Source organism: Akebia trifoliata, chromosome 15 (genome assembly GCF_017979445.1).
Source record: "Akebia trifoliata isolate Shusen 1 chromosome 15, ASM1797944v1, whole genome shotgun sequence".
NCBI classification, from domain to species: Eukaryota; Viridiplantae; Streptophyta; class Magnoliopsida; order Ranunculales; family Lardizabalaceae; genus Akebia; species Akebia trifoliata.
In genome coordinates, this window is record NC_141389.1 from 8498912 (window position 1) to 8518786 (window position 19875).

A 19875-nucleotide genomic window follows, 5' to 3' on the forward strand; every position below is an offset into this window, starting at 1 on the left:
TAAATTGATGATAGAATGATGGTGATTGAGATGAGAGTTATGATTATTTAAAAAAAAAAAAAAATTTGGGTGATTTTTTTTTGGCACGTTACTAGGCATAGGCGGCAAGTTATAGAAAAAAATTATTTGTGAGCGATACACTAAGAAACAAAAAAATTTCCTTTTTTAATGTTGTTCGTGATCAGTAGAGGATTCCAAGAAAAAACAATCAGAAAAAATCGCAAAAAAAAAAATATATATATATTCTCTTGGTGTGCCGTTAGCAGAAATCTGTTTCTGCTGTTTCTATCTTCTTCTCCACTCATGCTAAAAAACGAAAAACAGCAAGAACGTTTCTCTCTCTCTCTCTCTCTCTCTCTCTCTCTCTTTCTCGTTCTGTGATGGGTCCTCTCGGCACACTCAATTCTCTCCATCAAGAACTCAAATCCTCTTCTTGATTTTCTTTAACTCAAAGTACGATTTCTACAGATCTCATTGAAAATCACCTTCTTAAATCAGATTTGAAAGTGTTTTAAACCAGCCATTGATGTTGCTTGTCGTGAGAGGTAAACAATTTTTTCTCATCTCTCTTTATACGTTATCCATGGTTCCTCTTGAAATCATATATTGCAGCCGATTTGCTGCACTTTAGAAGCTTTGAAAATGGCTTCTGTTATTGTTGTTGAGCATTTTCGTTGGTTGAAACATCAATCTGATGATGAGGACAGCAAGGTTGTTCATGGTGAGGGCGAGTTGCAGTGAAGAAGATAAGGAGAGAGTGAAATAATTTTGTCTTTTTTGACTCCTCCCTGACTCTGTCTATCAATTTTCATCGTAAAAATCGATTGGGTTTATCTAACGATGAAGACGACGATGATGTATTGCCCATCAGGACCCTAACGTTTTTGCTCTTTCTTCCAACAATTCTTCGATGGATTAAACCTTCAAGAAAATTCTTTTGTGACTCTGATCTCAAACATCAAACTCGTAACCCATTCGGTGTTAGTTTGATTTGGAGATCACTCGAACAAGGAGACTATGGGTTTAGACCCTTTCGATATTTTTTTATTTTATTTTATTTTTTTTTTTTGAAATTTCTGAGAATCAAAACCAGTGGATCAAACAAGAAGCCATGGTTGAAGAGCACATTTTTATGTAGTTTTCGCTTAATTTAATTGGTGAAAGTTGGGGTTATTTGGATCATCTCGTTATGAATTTGTATTAACACACCAATCATTACTTATAACGCACCATTCTACACATAAACAACTATTTTTTAAAAAAGAATTGGTGTATTGTAAGTAAATAATTGATGTGTCAATTTTTGTAAGGGACATATATGACAGACCTCTCTATTGTTTCCTTACTGAAGAAGAGAACACCTTTGTTGATTGAGGGTTGCAATTGGCACACCAATTTCTTCTAACGCTACATCAATTGTGTGCAATTATTTAGTGATTACTAGGTTTTTTAGAGAACTTAGTTTTTTAGTTTTTTTTTATGATTAGTAGTAGGTTTTTTTATATATAAAAAAAAAAATTGTTCATTTTCTTTGTTGAGGGTTGCAATTGGCACACAATTTTTTTTTCTAACGTTACATCAATTGTGGGCAATTACTTAGCGATTGGTGTAGCATTATTAAAAGGTAGTATGGCAATAGTGACTCACTAGTCACGTTTTTTTTAGGATTGTGTTTTTTTTTAGTTAAAAAAAAAAAAAAAAAAAGATTCATCGCTACTCCACAATTACCATTCTACCCTCAATTTAATATTCTTTGAAGTTTCGAATTATTTTAGGTCACCCAAAATAACCTTCGATTGGACTATAAAAAAAAAATCCATTTGATTTGGATTAAAAAAATTGTGTACTTGTTTCAATATTGGATTGGATCAGTTATTCCATGTTATATTCATTGATTGATTTACCAGGATATATGCATATTTGATCATGATCAGTTCTTCCTTTGTCGTTTGATGCTATTAATTTAATGTGTTATGCTTGCTCTTGTCATATGTATTTATTCAATCTTTGATAATTTGATTGGTATGATCTATTGATTTTTGGATACTTGATGTCATTGATGCTTGAATATATATTGTGCTTTGATCAAGCTTATGGGCCCATTTGTTTGAAAAGGCCCCGGGCACACCCCACCCTGTTTTGCACAGACCACATACACGTTTACTGTTTTATCCACTTACACGTCCCATATAGCCAACGTGGCACTAGTGCGTGGTCCGGTCTCTTCGGAGATGCGACGTCATTCATGAAAATCACAACTCCAGTCACGTACCTTAGGGTATATCAAACTGGGGCATCGATACCGTTTGATCAGGTGATTCTGAGAAGTATGTTGATGTACCCAGGCTGGAGTGATCTGAGCCTTTGACTTATTGTGAGCCACACAGTCACATGTCCCGATTGCCAACGTAGTCGGTCCCCTCGTGGGATGCCAAACCATTTATGAAAGCTACAACTCTTAACTCGTACCCATAGGTATGTAAAGATAATCTAAGTATATCAATTGTACTTCTTGGTCAAAATCGGTGCCTAAGCAAGATCTTGCCCCACTTTACCCTACTGTACGAGGGGGATAGACTACGTCTATTCTAGACGAGAGGTATTTAAGTGGGCCCTTGCTTAGCATTGTGCGCCACCTCTCAACTAGAGATCAAACTGACTGTTTTTGACTTTAGAGAAGTGAATTGAAGTTTTAGATTATCACCTATACGGTATATCAAACCAAGTCACCATTTATCGAGAGATATATAGGTGTGCTTGGACAAGGGTGGCCAGATAAAGATGCATTGCACGTAGTAAGCTTAGAGTCTAGAAACCTTTCTAGTAGGTCACGACTCAAACTTATCGCGGGTGTTCTCGGGTTGTTTATTGAATGGAACCTTTTGATTGAGGAATGTATGTGAATGGTGTGAATGGTGAGATCAGAGTATATGATTGTCCTCAAGGATCAAAAATATTATTTTTGAAAATCAAAATGGGTGCAACAACCCAATAAAGAATCCATTCTTTTACAATAATGACCCAGTCCATCCTAATCCAACAGTCATGATGGACCGGGCCATTTAAATCAAAATGGAAATCGAATTTTCAAAGAAGAAAAGGAAAATATTTTCCAGAAAAGAATGTTCTCCAAAAGAAGTGTTCTTTAAAAAAAATATTTTCCAAAAAAAGTGTTGATCTCTAGAAAAAATGTTTTCTAAGAAAAAGTGTTTTCCAAAAAATATTTTCCATAAGAACAAGATTTTCCAAGAGAAAATGTTTTCCAAATAAAAAACTATTTTTCAGAGAAAAAATATTTTTTAGAAGAAAAAGTTTTCCAAAAGAAAAGAAAATGAAGGAAAAATGATTTACAAAAGATCTATTTTTGCATGGAAAATTTTTGAAATATTTTTTTTACCAAAAATCTATTTTTTGCATGGACCTTATAAATTATCAAAATATGTTTTTCTAAAAAGAAAATGATTGCAAAAAATAATCAGAATTGTGAAAATTGTTATTCAATAAAAACATTATTTTCAAGAGTGCAATAAAATTATTTTCCTTTTAAATAATCATTGAATGGATGAATTGTTTAATGGATTGGTGCACAGAATCCAATAAAATCTCAGGGTTCATTTAAAATGTTATCAAGGGGGTGACACTGAAATTGGTTAAATTCACCTTCAAAGAGGTTTAAGGGTTATCATTTTATCTAAGCTCAATCGTCCATCGTCTAGCTAGGGTTGTAAATCCGGTTAGTTAGAGTAAACGTCAATATCAAGTCAACAGTCAAAAATGACCTCAAAATTTTTCAACATCGTCTAGTTCTTCTTTGAAGATTATAGTGTTTCAATCCTACCAGTTGTAAGCAATATCTCAGTCCTCAGTCCTAATCAAACTCGTGTGGGTACTTGTCTTGAGTTTTCATGAGTCATTTGGGTTAGCTCGAGTCCTTTTTTCCAACAAGGTCATGTCTTCCTTAGATTGAGTTGACTCTTTCTTATTGAGTCAAGTTAGTTCGTCGAGTCTATAGAGGTGTCTGTCGCCCCTTCTGAATTTGATTGGATAAAGAAAATTTTTGAATACCCCGACCGCATTAACGAATTAACTAATAATCTAGCTTCAAGGATATATTTTCCTCCTAAACAAGAAGATGAAAGTCGAGCTCAATAAGGCAAAGGTCATTGACCGTGGACCCTAAATTAAATCCTAAAGAGATTCAAATAGAAATCATCCTATCCCTAGAGGAACACAAGAGGATAATAAATTTTCTCAGAAATTTCAAAAGACTTGTTCGCTTGGGCCTATGAGGATATGTTAGGTGCAAGTTTGGGTGTTGTCTGACACGGATTATATATTGACTTGATAAAAGGAGATCAAGGAAGATGTTATAAAATGTATTAGTGCTAGACTTCTCAACATGGTAGAGCTCCCAGAATAGATTACATTCTCAGACTAATGAAATAGTTGAAGCGGTATTGATATTTGATAATGGGTTGTACATCAAAGCTTAAGTTGTTACTCTATATTTAAAGTTCAAGATTCGGCATCACAAATCATCTCCATACGTTCTCAGACTAATGGAAAGGTTGAAGCAGCCAGTAAAAAATCTCAAAACAATCATCAAGACAATGCGTCAATCACACCAGGATTAGTTAGAGAAGTTACCATTCACTAGGGGAACATCATACTTCAATGCAGTCTTCTACTAGAGCGATTCCCTACTTTCTAGTGTATGATATGGAAGCAATCTTACCAGTTGAAATGTAAATCCCATATTTCAAGGCCTTCAAGGAAAGTCAATTGTCAGAAGCAGATTGGATTCGTCAACTGTATGAAGAATTAAGCTTGATCGAAGAAAAATGACTAAGAGGTTTGTATCACATGGAAGCTTATCAAAAAAGAGTTGCCCGTGCGTTTGACAAAATGATCAAGGCCCGTCACTTACAAGTCAGGGATTTAGTACTCAAAGAGAATCGGACACCTATCTTTGACCCTAGAGGGAAGTTCAAACCAAATTGGGGAGGTTTGTACATCATCAATGAAATATTACCAGGAAAAGCTGTCAGACTTCAAGATCATGATGGAATCGAATTATCAGAACCAATCAACCTTGACCAAATCAAATGGTACTACATTTAAGGAGGTCATCTTTGGCCGAATCAATCTTCATATTACCCAGTTACCTAGTTCAACATATCCTTTCTCAACCTCTTTGCAGCCCTTTCAAAAAGAAAAATTATGTCTTTTTCTTTCTCAGCCCGATCACCTAACTTAGGAGAGGAAAAATTCGAACTACGTTTTGGTCTGATCCCAAAATTCTAAGGTACGTAGGCAACCTGAGAAGTTACTTCAGGCACGACCACATCAAAATAAAAAAATCTGATTCCCCAACAAAGAAAAAATCTAAAAATAAAAAAATTCAAAAGAAAAAGAAACATCATCCAAAATGGGGAAGAAAATTCATGAAAATTTTTTAAATGAAATGCCACACAAGGGGCATTTGGGTTTTTGAGCCTCAAAATTCCTTTCTTTTTATACCCAGTCCTAAGCCCACCTATAAAAGTCCTCCTAAGTATCGTACGAAAAGTCAAGGAAGATAGCAAAGCATGATCAGACAGTAACTCTAGAAGATCAGAGGAGAAGAAAAAGAAAAAAAATGATGAAGCCTGCTAAGTTGAAAATCAGAAAATGGCGACTTAGGCAAAAATTAAGGCAAGCTCGCAAGGTTGAAAATCTGAAAGGACAACTTTGGCAACAATCAGAGCTGAGAAAAAAGAAGAAAAAACTCGTTAGATCGAAAATCCGAAAAGGCGATCTAGGCAAAAGGTAGAGTAAGCTCGATAGATTGAAAACCTGAAAAGGCGATCTAGGCAAAAATTAGAGCAACAAAGAAAAATAAAAGAAGATCCCAAACTGAGAGCGGTCCGAGCTGAAACATCAGAAGTCCGAATAATCAAGGTCAATACATAGCTTAAACTAGGCATAGACTCGGAAGCCACAAGTATCTTGTCTACGATTGATCTAAAAATTCTTACTTCCCCAAGTGAACCAAGGGAGAGAAGAATGAATTCTATGATGAGTCTCAAAAGGAAAATAATTTTTTTCTCTTGAACCTGACTCAAAACCTTTAATAAAATTAATCAAAATTAAAAGTTGAATCTTTATTGCGCTTGTGGTAATCAAATATTTCAAACCTTCATACAATGGGCATTTTCTTTAATATAACTTTTCCCCCTTATACTAGGGGCATTTTTTTGCATGATGTCTTCAATGCCACGTACATTGTCAAACTAGAGGTATTTTGTCTTTGAGCAATGTTAATCCTAAAAAAATAATAGGAACCCCAAACTTAAGGTTACCCTCTTGATAACAGTTTTTTGAAAAACTTTTGAGGTTCAAAAGAAATAAAAAACTCAGGTTTTAAATTCATAAAACTTTTTGGATAAAACTTTGAGGTTCAAACAAAAGCATTTTGGATCTCACATTTGACTGCGCCCAGAGATTAACTAATAATTCGCTTACCTAGAGTAGGAGATATGGTATTCTTTCGTTCCCAGATTCCTTTCCAGATCCAATCATTCTTAGTTTCGATCATTTCTCTTCCAGATTCATTATCTTTCGGATTTATTCATTCTCCGATTCATTCCAATCAGTCTTCTCCAAATTCATTCATTCTTTTTCAAAATTCCTTCATTCCTCTGCCAATTTTGCTCAGTTACCGCCAAGGGTTATCTTGGATTTTGCTCAGTTACTGCCAAGGGTTAACTTGAATTTTGCTCAGTTGCCGCCAAGGATTATCTTGGATTTTGCTCAGTTGCCACCAAGGGTTATCTTGGATTTTGCTCAGTTGCCGCCAAGGATTATCTTGGATTTTGCTCAGTTTCCGCCAAAGGTTATCTTGGATTTTGCTCAGATGCCGCCAAAGGTTATCTTGGATTTTGCTCAGTTGCCGCCAAGGGTTATTTTGGATTTTGTTCAATTTCCGCCAAGGGTTATCTTGGATTTTGCTCAGTTACCGCCAAGTGTTATCTTGGATTTTGCTCAGATGCCGCCAAGGGTTATCTTGGATTTTGCTCAGTTGCCGCCAAGGGTTATCTTGGATTTTGCTCAAATGCCGCTAAGGGTTATCTTGGATTTTGCTCAGTTGCCGCCAAGGGTTATCTTGGATTTTGCTCAGTTTTCGCCAAGGGTTATCTTGGATTTTGCTCAGTTGCCGCCAATGGTATATCTTGCGTTTTGCTCAGTTATCGTCGAGGGTTTTCTTGAAATTATGCTCAGTTTATACTCAATTTATGCTCAGGTTATGCTCAAATTATACTTAGATTTTACTCAATTTCACACAGTGCACACACTTGCACATTTGCACTTTTTAGTCAGGGAGAATTCTTTAAAATTCAAGGATCTGACACTGTCAGTGAGAGTTTGCGCTCAAGAACCTGACAACCTTTTAATTCGGGGAGAGCTTTACCCTCAAGGATCCGAACACCTTGACAAATTGCTAAATCAGGCTGCAAAATAAACTGTCACTAGTTTTGGCATTCAGATATCGCACTATCTACCAAAATAGATTTGCTATCTAGTTTGCTTCAACCCTCTGCCAAAGAGGGGCATTTGTAGACACCCCATTTTTGCATCCGCCTGATTAATCAACTCGTCAACCCGATCGCAATGATTCTCAATGATGGATGTGTATTCCATTACTTTATTTTGTTACGAGATGTGTTTCAGAAATCCGGATGAGGTATCTCGAACTAATAAAACCTTAAAAATCACGCTACGCTAGGAAAATACGACTCCAGAAACATAGAAATCATCATCTTGCAAACCCAAAAAGAAGTTTCACGATAAAAATCACTAAAAAATTATCAAATTACCAAAATACCCCTAACCTCAAAACAACCATAGAGCCTACGTTATGCTTAGGAAAACTCTCTCAAACACATAAAACAACAAATCGAAATCAAATAAATCATTTCGCCAATTTTCATAGAATTTGACAAAATTATGAAAATGCCCCTCATAAAGTTCATGATCATTTCACACAAAAAATTTCATAAATGACACAAACTTATATTTCTATTGAATTCCTTACGAAAAATCGATTCTAAAACATCCTAGAACATTAAAAACCGACTTAAAACGTGAAAAGTCCTCTCCGAGGGTAAAACGGTAATTTCACAATTTTCATAATTAAAAATTTCAAAATTAATAAATAAAATATTAAATAATTAAAGTGAAAAATTAATGAAATTAATTTAAAATTTTGAACCAAAGAAATTGATCAATCGGGCTCTCAGGCAAAATTGTTGAGGGTTCGTGAGATATTTCTTTAAGAACCCCTCCATTTGGGGGTCCAAAGAATTAAAGATATAATAGAGGGGGGTTCTCCAAAAATTTAAAATCAACCAAGCAAGACTAAAGTCAAGGTATTAAAGTCAATCAAGTAAGACTGAAGTCAAAATTAAAGTCAATTAAGCAAGACTGAAGTCAAGATATTAAAAGTCAATCAATTAAAACTAAAGTCAAAATATTAAAAGTCAATCAAATAAGATCAAAAGTTAAAATCATAATAGAGTTCTAATTAAATAATAATTCTATCTAATAGAGTTCTAATTAAAACACAACTCTATCTAAAACAGTTCTAATTAAAATACAACTCCACCTAAAATAATTCTAACTGAAATACAACTCTAACTAAAAAAATTATAATCAAACACTAACTCTATCTAAATCAACCCCTAAAAAATCTATAAATAAAGGTCCCCACACCCTATTTTCGTATCAAATCATAAACCCTAAGAGAAATATGTCTAAAAGCCCCCCTAGCCTCCCACAAACCCTAATTTTGAAGTCCCAACTCCTTACCAAACACCCATACTTCGATTTTAGCTTGAAAAATACCTAAAAGCCCTTCAAAAACACCCCAAAATCCATAGCAAACTCGAAGAATCCAGATCAAAAAAAGAGATACCTTGCCTCGGAGATCAAAAATCAAATCCGGAGACAGAACGAAGCAAGGAGTACGGTACAAGGAACAATTTTTGTCGGATCTGAGGGAACAAGGTCTTTGCTATCGGAAAGGTATAACTTCTTACTTTCTTTTTTCATTATCTAGGTTTTTATTAGCAATGTAACTTATTTGAGAAATTAGTAGAGACCGACTTTGGCCGGGCAGGGTTGGTGCTTAACACCTTCCAACCCCGTAATATGATACCCGAATTCAATTTTTTTTAGTAGATTAGTTCTTTATCTGTTGAGAGTCAGTATACGGTTCCTAGATCGTAATAACTAGGTGGCGACTCCCAAACCTCAAGGGTCAAAAGCGGATCCGCGCATCCCGCTGATCGAGGGCGCTTTCAATTTATGGATTTTGGGGTGTTTTTGAAGGGTTCCTAGGTATTTTTCAAGCTAAAATCGAAGTATGGATGTTAGGTAAGGAGTTGGGGTTCCAAAACTGGGGTTTATGAGAGGCTAGGGAGGCTTTTTGACCTACTTCTCTTAGGGTTTATGATTTGATACGAAAATAGGGTGTGAGGACCTCTATTTATAGATTTTTTTAAGGGTTGATTTAGATAGAAGTAGTGTTTAATTATAATTCTTTTAGTTAGAGTTGTATTTTAGTTAAAACTCTATTAGGTAGAGTTGTATTTTAATTAGAACTATTTTAGATAGAGTTATATTTTAGTTAGAATTCTTTTAGGTAGAGTTGTATTAAGGGAAGAGCAATAGCAGAGTACTTGGCCGATCATCCCGTAATAGAGGGAATAAGACCTGTCGATCAATTCCCGGATGAAAATATCCTAAACCTCGAAGAAGAACCACGAGACCAAGTTTGGCAACTATACTTCGATGGAGCTACAAATCAAAATGGGTATGGAATAGGGGCGATTTTGTTATCTCCCGAAAGATGCCACATTCCAATCGATATTAAGCTGACTTTCTCTAATACGAATAATACAGCTGAATATGAAGCGTGTATCGCCGGGCTTGAGGCTGCATTGAATTTGGGCATCATAGAAATTGAAGTATTTGAAGATTCGGCCTTGGTCATACATCAATCGTTGGAAGAGTGGAAAACCAAGGATGCGAAACTGAGATCTTATCATGAATATCTGTTAAATCTGGTGAGGAAATTCAAAACTATCTTGTTTCAACATCTAGCAAGGGAAGATAACAGATTTGCAGATGCCCTAGCTAATCTCTCTTCAATGATCCATTTACCTCCATGCATGGAACTAAGGCCCATCACAATCAAAATCAAAGATAAACATTACTACCAGGTCGACATCGCTGCTCGATTCCCTGATGGAAAGTTATGGTATACTGACATCAAGAAAGTCCTAGAAAAATAAGAATTCCCGATTGAAGCATCTAGGAAAGAACGACAAACTCTCCAGAGATTCGCATCCCAGTTCATACTATGTGCAGGGAATTTATATAAGAGATCATATGACGGAATCCATTTGTCATGCGTTGACGAAAATCAAGCTGAACGGATAATGTCAGAACTGCATTCGGGGGATTTTGGACCGCACATGAGTGGGAAAATACTAGCCAAATGAATCATGAGGCAAGGGTATTATTAGCCAACAATGGAAAGAGATTGTCACCATTTGGTGAAGACCTGCCATAAGTGTCAAATTCACGCTAACCTCATACACGTTCCCCCATTTCAGCTAGTTGGTTTGACCTCTACATTGTCGTTCTCTGTTTGGGGAATTGATATAATTGACAAAATCACACCTAAAGCATTGAATGGACATGAGTACATCCTATTGGCCATTGATTACTTCACAAAATGGGTAGAAGCCGCTTCGTACGCCGTTCTCACCGCATCTAAAGTTGCCAAGTTCATCCAAGTACATATTATCAGTCGATATGGGGTACCTACCGAACTGATTTCTGATAATGGGTCACATTTCAAAGCTGAAGTCATTACACTGTATTCAAAATTCAAGATCCGGTATCACAAATCGTCTCCCTACCGTCCTCAAACTAATGGAGCAGTGGAAGCAGCCAACAAGAATCTCAAGACGATTATTAGGAAAATGTGCCAATCGCACAGGGATTGGTTCGAAAAATTATCATTTACGCTCTGGGCGTACCAAACCTCGATACGATCCTCCATTGGAGCCATCCCATATTCACTTGTGTACGGAATGGAAGCTGTCTTACCAGTCGAAATGGAAGTCCCTTCCCTCAGGATCCTAATGGAAAGTCAATTATCAGAAGCAGACTGGGTCCGTCATCAGTACGAAGAGCTACATTTAATTGATGAAAAACGACTTAGAGCCCTTTACCATGTGTAAGCTTATCAAAGAATAGTCGCTTGGGCGTTTGATAAAAGAGTTAAAGTTCATGACTTGCAAATTGGGGATCTGGTACTTAAAGAGAATTGAGCACCCATTTTCGATCCTAGAGGCAAATTCAAGCCCAATTGGGGGGTCCCTTTATCATTAAAGAGGTACTACCTGGGAAGGCTATCAGACTTCAAGATCACGATGGTGTCGAATTGCCAGAACCGACGAACCTTGACCAGATCAAACGGTACTACATTTAAGAAGGCCATCTTTGGCCGAACCAAGTTCCCTGTTACCCAGTTAAATATCTCATTTCTCAGCCCCTCGTAGCCCTTTTCGAAAAAAGATAAATAAAAATCTTGCATTTTTTCTTTCTTAGCCATATCATCTAACTTAGGGGAGAGAATGTAACTTGAACTATGTTTTGGTCTGATCCCAAAAACAATTAGGGTACGTAGGCAACCTGAGAAGTTACTTCAGGCCCGACCACACCAAAATAAAAATAAAATTGATTCCCCCACAAAGAAAAAATCCAAAAATCAAAAAAATCAAAAAAGGATATTATCAAAATGGGGAAGAAAATTTAAAGAAAAAGAAGAAAAAATTAAAAGAAATGCCACACAAGGGGCATTTGGGTTTTTGAGCCTTAAAATTCCTTTCTTTTATGTGCAGTCCTAAGCTTACCTATAAAAGCCCTCCTAAGTACCGTGCGAAAAAGTCAAAGAAGGAAACAAAGCGTGATCAGACAGTCATTCCGAAAGTTGAAATATAAAGAAAAGGAAAAATAAAGCCTGCTAAGTTGAAAATTCGAGAGGACGACTTAGGCAAAAATCAAGGCAAGCTCGCAAGGTTGAAAATTCAAAAGGACGGCCTTGGCAACAATTAGAGCAAAAGAAAAAGAAAAATTGTAAGCTCACTAGATCTAAAACCTGAAAAGGCGATCTAGGCAAAAGCTAGAGCATGCTCACTAGATTAAAAATCTAAAAAGGCAATCTAAGCAAAAATTAGAGCAATCAAAAAATAAAAGAAAATCTTCGTTGAGTCGAAAAGTAAGGTTAACTAGAGCATCAAAAGTTCGAATGACCAAGCCTCAATTCCCATCTCAAACCAAGCAATGACTCAGAAACCACATGTATCTTGTCTACGATTGATCCGAACAGTTTTATTTTCCTAAGCGAACCAAAAAAGAAGAATGTGATCTCCAAGATGAATCTCAATAGTGGATATTTGGTTCCAACAGTTGAGCCCGACTCATGATCTTCAATAAAGTTGAAATTAAGAGTAAACCCTTATTGATCTTGGGGTAATCTAAGACTTCTAATTTTCACATTGAAGGGTATTCCTTCTTCTTTAGAAGTATATTTCCCCCTACACTAGGGGCATTTCTTTTTTCAAACATGTTCAATTATCCTCAGTGCAACGCTCCCCATCAAACTAGGGGCATTTTTTTGAAGTTAAGTCAATTTCAACCTAAAGGATAAGGTTCATTCTAAATTAAATGTTACCCTCTTGATAGCAGTTTTTTTGAAACCCCCGGGATTCAAAGAAAGTTAAAACATTGACCGGACCTTCATAAAATTCAATTTTTTTTTGAAAGTGTTGTTCTGCCCAAAATAATTCATTACTCTTCCACCCCGAATATGTAGAGTAAGACATTCAGATTTTGGTCAGATGCCACCGAGGGTTTTCTCGGATTATGCTCAGATACCGCCGAGGGTGTTCTCGGATTATGCTCAGATACCACCAAGGGTCTCCTCAGATTTTGCTCAGATGCCGTCGAGGGTTTTCTCGGATTATGCTCAGCCATCGAGGGTTTTCTCGGATATGCTCAGATTTTACTCAGATGTCGCCGAGTTTTTTCCTCTGATTATGCTCAAATTTTGCTCAGACAACGCCGAGAGTTTCCTTGGATTATGCTCAGATGCCGCCGAGGGTTTTCTCGGATCATGCTCAGATTTTGCTTAGATGCCGTCGAGAGTTTTCTCGGATTATGCTCAGATTTTGCTCAGATGCCGCCGAGGGTTTTCTCGGATTATGCTCAGATTTTGCTCAGATGCCATCGAGGGTTTTCTCGTATTATGCTTAAATATGCTCAGATGTCGCCGAAGGTTTTCTCGGATTATGCTCAGATGTCGTCGAGGATTTTCTTGAATTATGCTCAAATATGCTCAGATTTTGCTCAAATGCCGTCGAGGATTTTCTCGGACTATGCTCAGATATGTTCAGATTTTGCTCAGATGCCGCCGAGGATTTTCTCGGATTGTGCCCAGGGTTTGCACAGATTTTATGTTTACACATGTTTTCTATTATTAAACTTGTTATCCTCACAACCTGAATGAGCATAATGGAGATGCACCTTTTCAAAATCATCACTACACAATTGCACACACATGCACTCGCAATGCGTTTGTATCAATCAAGGAGAATTTTCCAAAATTCAAGGATCTGACATTTTTAGTCCGAGGAGAGCTTACCCTCAAGGATCTGGACGCTTCGACAAATTGCCGAATTAGGCTGCAAAATGAGCCCTCACTAGCTTTGGCATTCAGACATCGCACTATCTATCACAATAGACTGGCCATCTAGTTTGCTTCCACCCTCTGCCAAAGAGGGGCATCTGTAGACACCCCATTTTTGCATATGCCTAATTCGACAATTCGTCATCCGGTTACCCTGAATTCCTAATGATGATCGTAAAGAACTCGAAGACTTACGAGTACTGTCCCTGATTCCCTTAGTTTCCACTTTTTTCATCCCCCCTACTTGTTACGACTCGACATAGAAATTCACACACGCTTAGGATTGCCACACGGTACACTCGATTTAGCAAGTACGTACACTTAGGTTCGCTACATAGTTTGATAACCTAGAGACCTCGCTACGCTAGGAAAATATGACTTTGAAACTTAGTAATAATCACGTTGAAACTGAAAGAAACCTCACGTTAAATTTGTAAAAATCTGTAAAAATTGACAAAATGACGAAAATACCTTTCATGAATTTCGAACCTCCGAAAGACCTCGAAAGTACCTCCATTGCACTTAGAATATGATTTCGGGTCTAACGGGACCCAAATCGACGAAAACAGAGAAATTTAGGAAAAATCATAAAAATGACCGAAATGCCCCTCAACCTTCAAATTCAACATAGAGATCCCGATCGTTAAGAAAATGTAATAAAAATTGAAATCCAGTTAAAAATCTAATCTAAGTAAAATTAAAACTCAAATTAAAAAATTCAACAATTCAAATTCAAACAATTAAACAATTAAAATTAAAATCAAATTCAAACAATCAAACAATTAAAATTAAAATCAAATAACAATTAAACAATTAAAATTAAAATCAAATAACAATTAAAAAATTAAAATTAAAATCAAATAACAATAAATAATTAAAATTAAAATCAAACAACAATTAAACAATTAAAATTAAAATCAAACAACAATTAAAAAATTAAAGTTAAAATCAAATAACAATTAAACAATTAAAATTAAAATCAAGTAACAATTAAAAAGTTAAAACTAAAATCAAGCAACAATTAAACATTTAAAAATTAAAATCAAACCACCGATAAGATTAAAATAAAAAAAATAAAAAAAAGCAATCAAGAAATTAAAACCAATAAAAAAAATTCTAAAATCAATCGACCAAAATTCCAATTAACCAACCATTAAAATTAAATTCAAAAGCTAATCAACAAATTTAAAATCCAATCAACCCAATCCCAAAATCGAATTAATACTCAACCAGTCACAACCCGGTGGCGGATAATTATTGTAATGCGAGTAGCGTGGGATTGCCCCACCATCATTCTCCCAAAAAAAGAAATAAAAAGCTAGAAGAGAAATACATGTTGATTGAAAGAAAAAAAGATAAAGAAAATCAAAAAATTAGAAAGAAAAATAAAAAAAATGAAAAATAGAAACTGAGTTTCTATATAAAGAAGGACGTTTCCTTCTTCATGGTCTCTTGGATCTTCGGCTGGGCTCTCTCGATAGAAGGTCGCTTCTTCTCCATTGGACTGAAAGAGGTCTCTCCCTTAACTCTCTCTCTCTCTGCTCTTCACGTCCCCTGCTTCAACAGGTCTGGACTGATTTTAGTCGGTGGTGGAGTCTGTTGTTCTCCTTTCCAGTGCTACAACATAGCCATCCTCTCCGTCTCTGTCTCACGTTATCCATAGTACCCATTACAGCCAGCAACTTCCTCTCCATCAAACCAGCGACAACCACTTCGCCCTGCTGCCCCCATCCTCCCTACAATCCCTGCAACGTTTTCTTGCTGCCCCACATTTTTTCCAGCAACGCCTGTCTCTGTTTTCACCTCCTTCATCGCACAATGCAACCAGCCCTCCTCTATCTCTATTCCTTGCTGTCCAACGCCCTGCAATCTCATTCGACTTCTCTCTGCAAAAGGAAGCCCCCTCTCTTTACCTGATTGCATCTCCACAGCCACAGTACATACAAGTTTTGGAGTTGTATCTGAAGGAGCCAATTCTTCACTGTTTCATCCTACAGGTAATTCTTGTTAGTTTTTTTTATTCTCTGTTTTCTTTCTTTTCCCATTCATCCTTCATGGCATTCTATATATTCCTCTCTCTGTTTTGTACGTTAAAATTTGCCTTCATGTTGAAATTATGCCGATTTGTGGCGTCACGATCATCGTGAAGTTGATACGAGATGGATTTTTTAGTAATGCTATGTGATGAATTTTGTCACTCTTTTGATACATATATATATATATATATATATATTGTATTTTTATTGTATATTGATAAAAAATCTGTTCTAGGGCTAGGAGAATGTTTTTGTTATGTTTCTTTTTTTTATTTTTGCATCGGAGTAGGATTAGAAATTTCTTTTATTTGTTTTCATATTTTTATAAATAGGATTGGAAGAATGTTTGTTTTATGCGTATGTTCCAAGCTTTTTATTCTTTTATTTTTTTAGTTTTTTTTTTCTTTCTTATTACAGGTCAATAGGTTAAGAGAATTTTTCGATTCTTTAGTTTTTTTTATGTAGATTTCTAAGCGTTTTATTTATTTATTTATTTTTTTTCGTTGATAGGATTAGAGGCTTCTTTATATTTGCTTTGTATATTGATTGGATTGGGAGAATGTTTGATCTTTTTTATTTTTTATTTTTATTTTTATTTTATTTTTTTATGCATAATTTTTGTGTTTTATTTGTTCTTTTACGTATTGATAGGTTTTTTGCATGTCAATAAGTTAGGAGAATCTTTTATTCTTTAGTTTTTTTTATATAGGTTTCTAGGTGTTTTATTTTTTTTATTTTCGCATGTTGGTAGGATTATAGGATTTTTTTTATCGTTGTTATTATGATCGAGTTGGATTTGCATGATCTATGATGATGTTCAAGTTCTTTGTATTATTTTAAGATTTTTCCATGTGATCAAGTATTCCTTGACTTGACAGCTATGCATGTTATTGAATGATAGCTATTTTGACAAAAATCGAAAATCATGTGTGCATGCTCGTTTGGTTATTCTAGGGCTTCATGAATATGAGAATTTTCTTGTGGATTGTTGTTTCTAACTTGAAATGTTTTCGCGATAATATTTGTCAATTTTCAATTTTGTGATTTTTGGCAAATTCATAATCTTCTAATTTGGGACTTCATTGTTTATATAATTTTCCTTTTTGGAGATTATTTGTGAATCATTAGAAAATTCGTATTTGAAAACTTTCTAATATAGGATTACATAGTTTCCTATTTTGGGAGAATATATTTATAGATTTTTTATTCAGAAATTTCATATTTTAGCAATTTTCCAATTTAGAAGATTCTGCACATTTTTATATTTAGGAGGTTCATGTTCATGGAAATTTGGGAGTTTCAAATTTAGAAACTTACATTTTTGGAATGTTTTATTTTAGAAAATGTATCCTTTTAAATTTTAATTTCGGAATTCAGCATATATCTTTTGAATTCTGATTTAGGAAAGTTTATGTTCCTAATTTGGAAATACTATAAGTCCCATTTGACAGGTTTCTATTTGTAATCTTCCTATTTAAAATATTCTCATGATTTTCTATTTTGGACAGTTTGAGGAATACTTGCAGGTGGAATTTCTTAATTGATTTCAGGTCATGAAGCTAATTAGGACTTTTTCAAATCCTTCCATATTTTGTGGAATTCAAAGAAGAATCATGTGATAATTGGGACAATTTTTAGCCATAGGATTTGGTTGGAAAGCCCAACATAAATTGATGATGATGATTGGACTGTGACCTTGACTGTAATCTCTGTATGTTGACCATAGGATGATTTTGGATCGTAGTAGAGACCGATCATATTGATTGGGCGGATTCGATGCCTAACACCTTCCGAAACCCGTAATCTGACCCCTTACCCATATCTTTGATCCGTTGACAGATCCATATCTGTTTGGAGTTATTTATGGTTCCTAGACCTAAACTAGGTGGCGACTACCATTTTTTAAAAGTCCCCAATTATAAATCGGACCCCTATCCACTATTTAGTGAAAACGGGTCGAAGCGATTTCAACCTAGTCTAGCACTTGTTCCACTTCTGGTAGATGCTTACACTATGAGAAGGGAATGAAGGCCTGATGTGCAGACTTTTCCCTTCTAGACTGTAGGAAAACACACTGACTTGATTCCACAAGTTATCAAGTAGATCGATAGCTTTCTTTGAAGAGCTCTACACTGTCTTTGTGGCGCGTTACATTGGCAATAGGAATGTTGGCAGAGACGTAGACGCTCTGTGCAGTATGATGATGCACCAAGGGGGAGTCTTAAAGAGTTCACAAAGAGGTTCAGGGACGAGGCAATGGCCCTCAAAAGTTGCGATGTGAGAACAATAATAGTGGTGTGTTCATGAACTCTTTGTCATCTGGCTCAGGGCTATACAAGTCTCTGTGAAAATGATACCAGAAACGTTAAGTGAGTTGTTCGAAAGAGTAGAGAAATATATCTAACTGAAGGATGATCCTCAAAATTCAGTCGGAAAGAACAAGGTGATACACATTGTGGCAAAACCCAACAAGCAATAGCTGCCACAACAAAAGAATAAGAAGAGGCCGCTTGAGCAGGGCAGAGAACAGAGAAGAGAAGGGACGTACTTCCCTATACCCCCTAGTGAAATCCTGCCCCTTATCACGAATGAGCCTTATTTCGAGTGGCCAGCATCATTTCCTCAAAATCAGATAAAGTAGAACGAGCAGTACTGTGAATATCATAAGGTACAGACCCATACTACCAACAGGTGTCAGGCCTTGAGAAAACTTTTACAAAGACTAATAGCGCAAGGTTTACTAAGAGACTTATTGAGGAAAAGAAGGTGAGATTCTCCCCGAGACAGGAATCAGAGTGTGTATTGACTTCACAAATCTAAATAAAACCTATCTAAAAGATAACTTTCCAATGCCAAGGATTGATCAGCTAGAAGATGCAACTTTGAGCCATGAGAGATTATCCTTTAGGGATAGTTACTCTGGCTACAATCAGATTCAGCTCAGCCCTGTAGATCAAGAAAAAATAACCTTCATCATTGAGCAAGGATTATACTGTTATAGAGTCATGCCCTTCAGTTTGAAGAATGCGGGGGCCACCTATCAGGGGCTAGTATTAAAGCTCTTCGAGGATCTGTTAGGGAAGACTACAGAGGTCAAAATTGATGATTTACTTGTAAAGAGCAATAAGTAAGAATATCATTAGAAGAAGTCTTCTTACGAGTAAGGAAGGTCAGAATGAAACTCAACCTCGAAAAGTGCAATTTTGCACTAACGTCAAGAAAGTTCTTAAGATATCTGACCACGAGGAGAGGGATAGAAGCTAACCTATATCAGATCAGATCACTGCTCGAGATGCCCTTTCCAAAAACACATAAACAAGTTCAAAAGCTGGCTGGAAAGATAGTAACTCTTAACAGGTTCATATCCAGGTCTTCTGATAAATGCAGGTCTTTGTACCAGTTGATACAGAAGAACACAAGATTTGAATGGACAGAGGAATGTCAATGTGCTTTTACAGAATTGAAAAAATACATGAGGCGACTGCTCATACTCTCCAAACCAGAAGTTATGGAGGAACTTGGGCTATACTTGATAATTTATGAGTGTGTACTCAGCTTAGTCTCGATCAAAACAGGGACAACAGCAGAACAACCCATCTGCTTCCTAAGCAAGCTTTCATAGATGCTGAAATTGCCTCGACCTTTTTTCACAAAATAATGAAAAAGGTATTTGTAGACACCCCATTTTTGCATCTGCCTAATTCGACAATTCGTCACCCGGTTACCGTGAATTCCTAATGATGATCGTAAAGAACTCGAAGGCTTGTGAGCACTGTCTCTGATTCCCTTCGTTTCCACTCTTTTCATCTCCCCTACTCGTTACGACTCGACATAGAAATTCACACACGCTTAGGATCGCCACACGATACACCCGATTTAGTAAGTACGTACGCTTAGGCTCGTCACACAGTTCGATGACCTAGAGACCTCGTCACGCTAGGAAAATACCACTTTAAAATATAGAAATAATCACGTTGGGACTAAAAGAAACCTCACGCCAGAATTCGTAAAAATTCACAAAAATCGACAAAATGACGA

At 36.1% G+C, this 19875-nt stretch overlaps 1 protein-coding gene across 1 annotated transcript; it reads left to right on the forward strand.

Annotated features, from left to right (window-relative positions):
• The first annotated feature begins 9831 nt into the window (after positions 1-9831).
• LOC147384221 (uncharacterized) lies at positions 9832-11291 on the forward strand. The gene is made up of 4 exons (XM_086424892.1): positions 9832-9853; positions 9943-10106; positions 10659-10841; positions 10941-11291. The coding sequence occupies exons 1-4, from the start codon at positions 9832-9834 to the stop codon at positions 11289-11291; spliced, it is 720 nt and encodes a 239-aa protein (XP_086281018.1).
• Positions 11292-19875: the final 8584 nt, after the last annotated feature.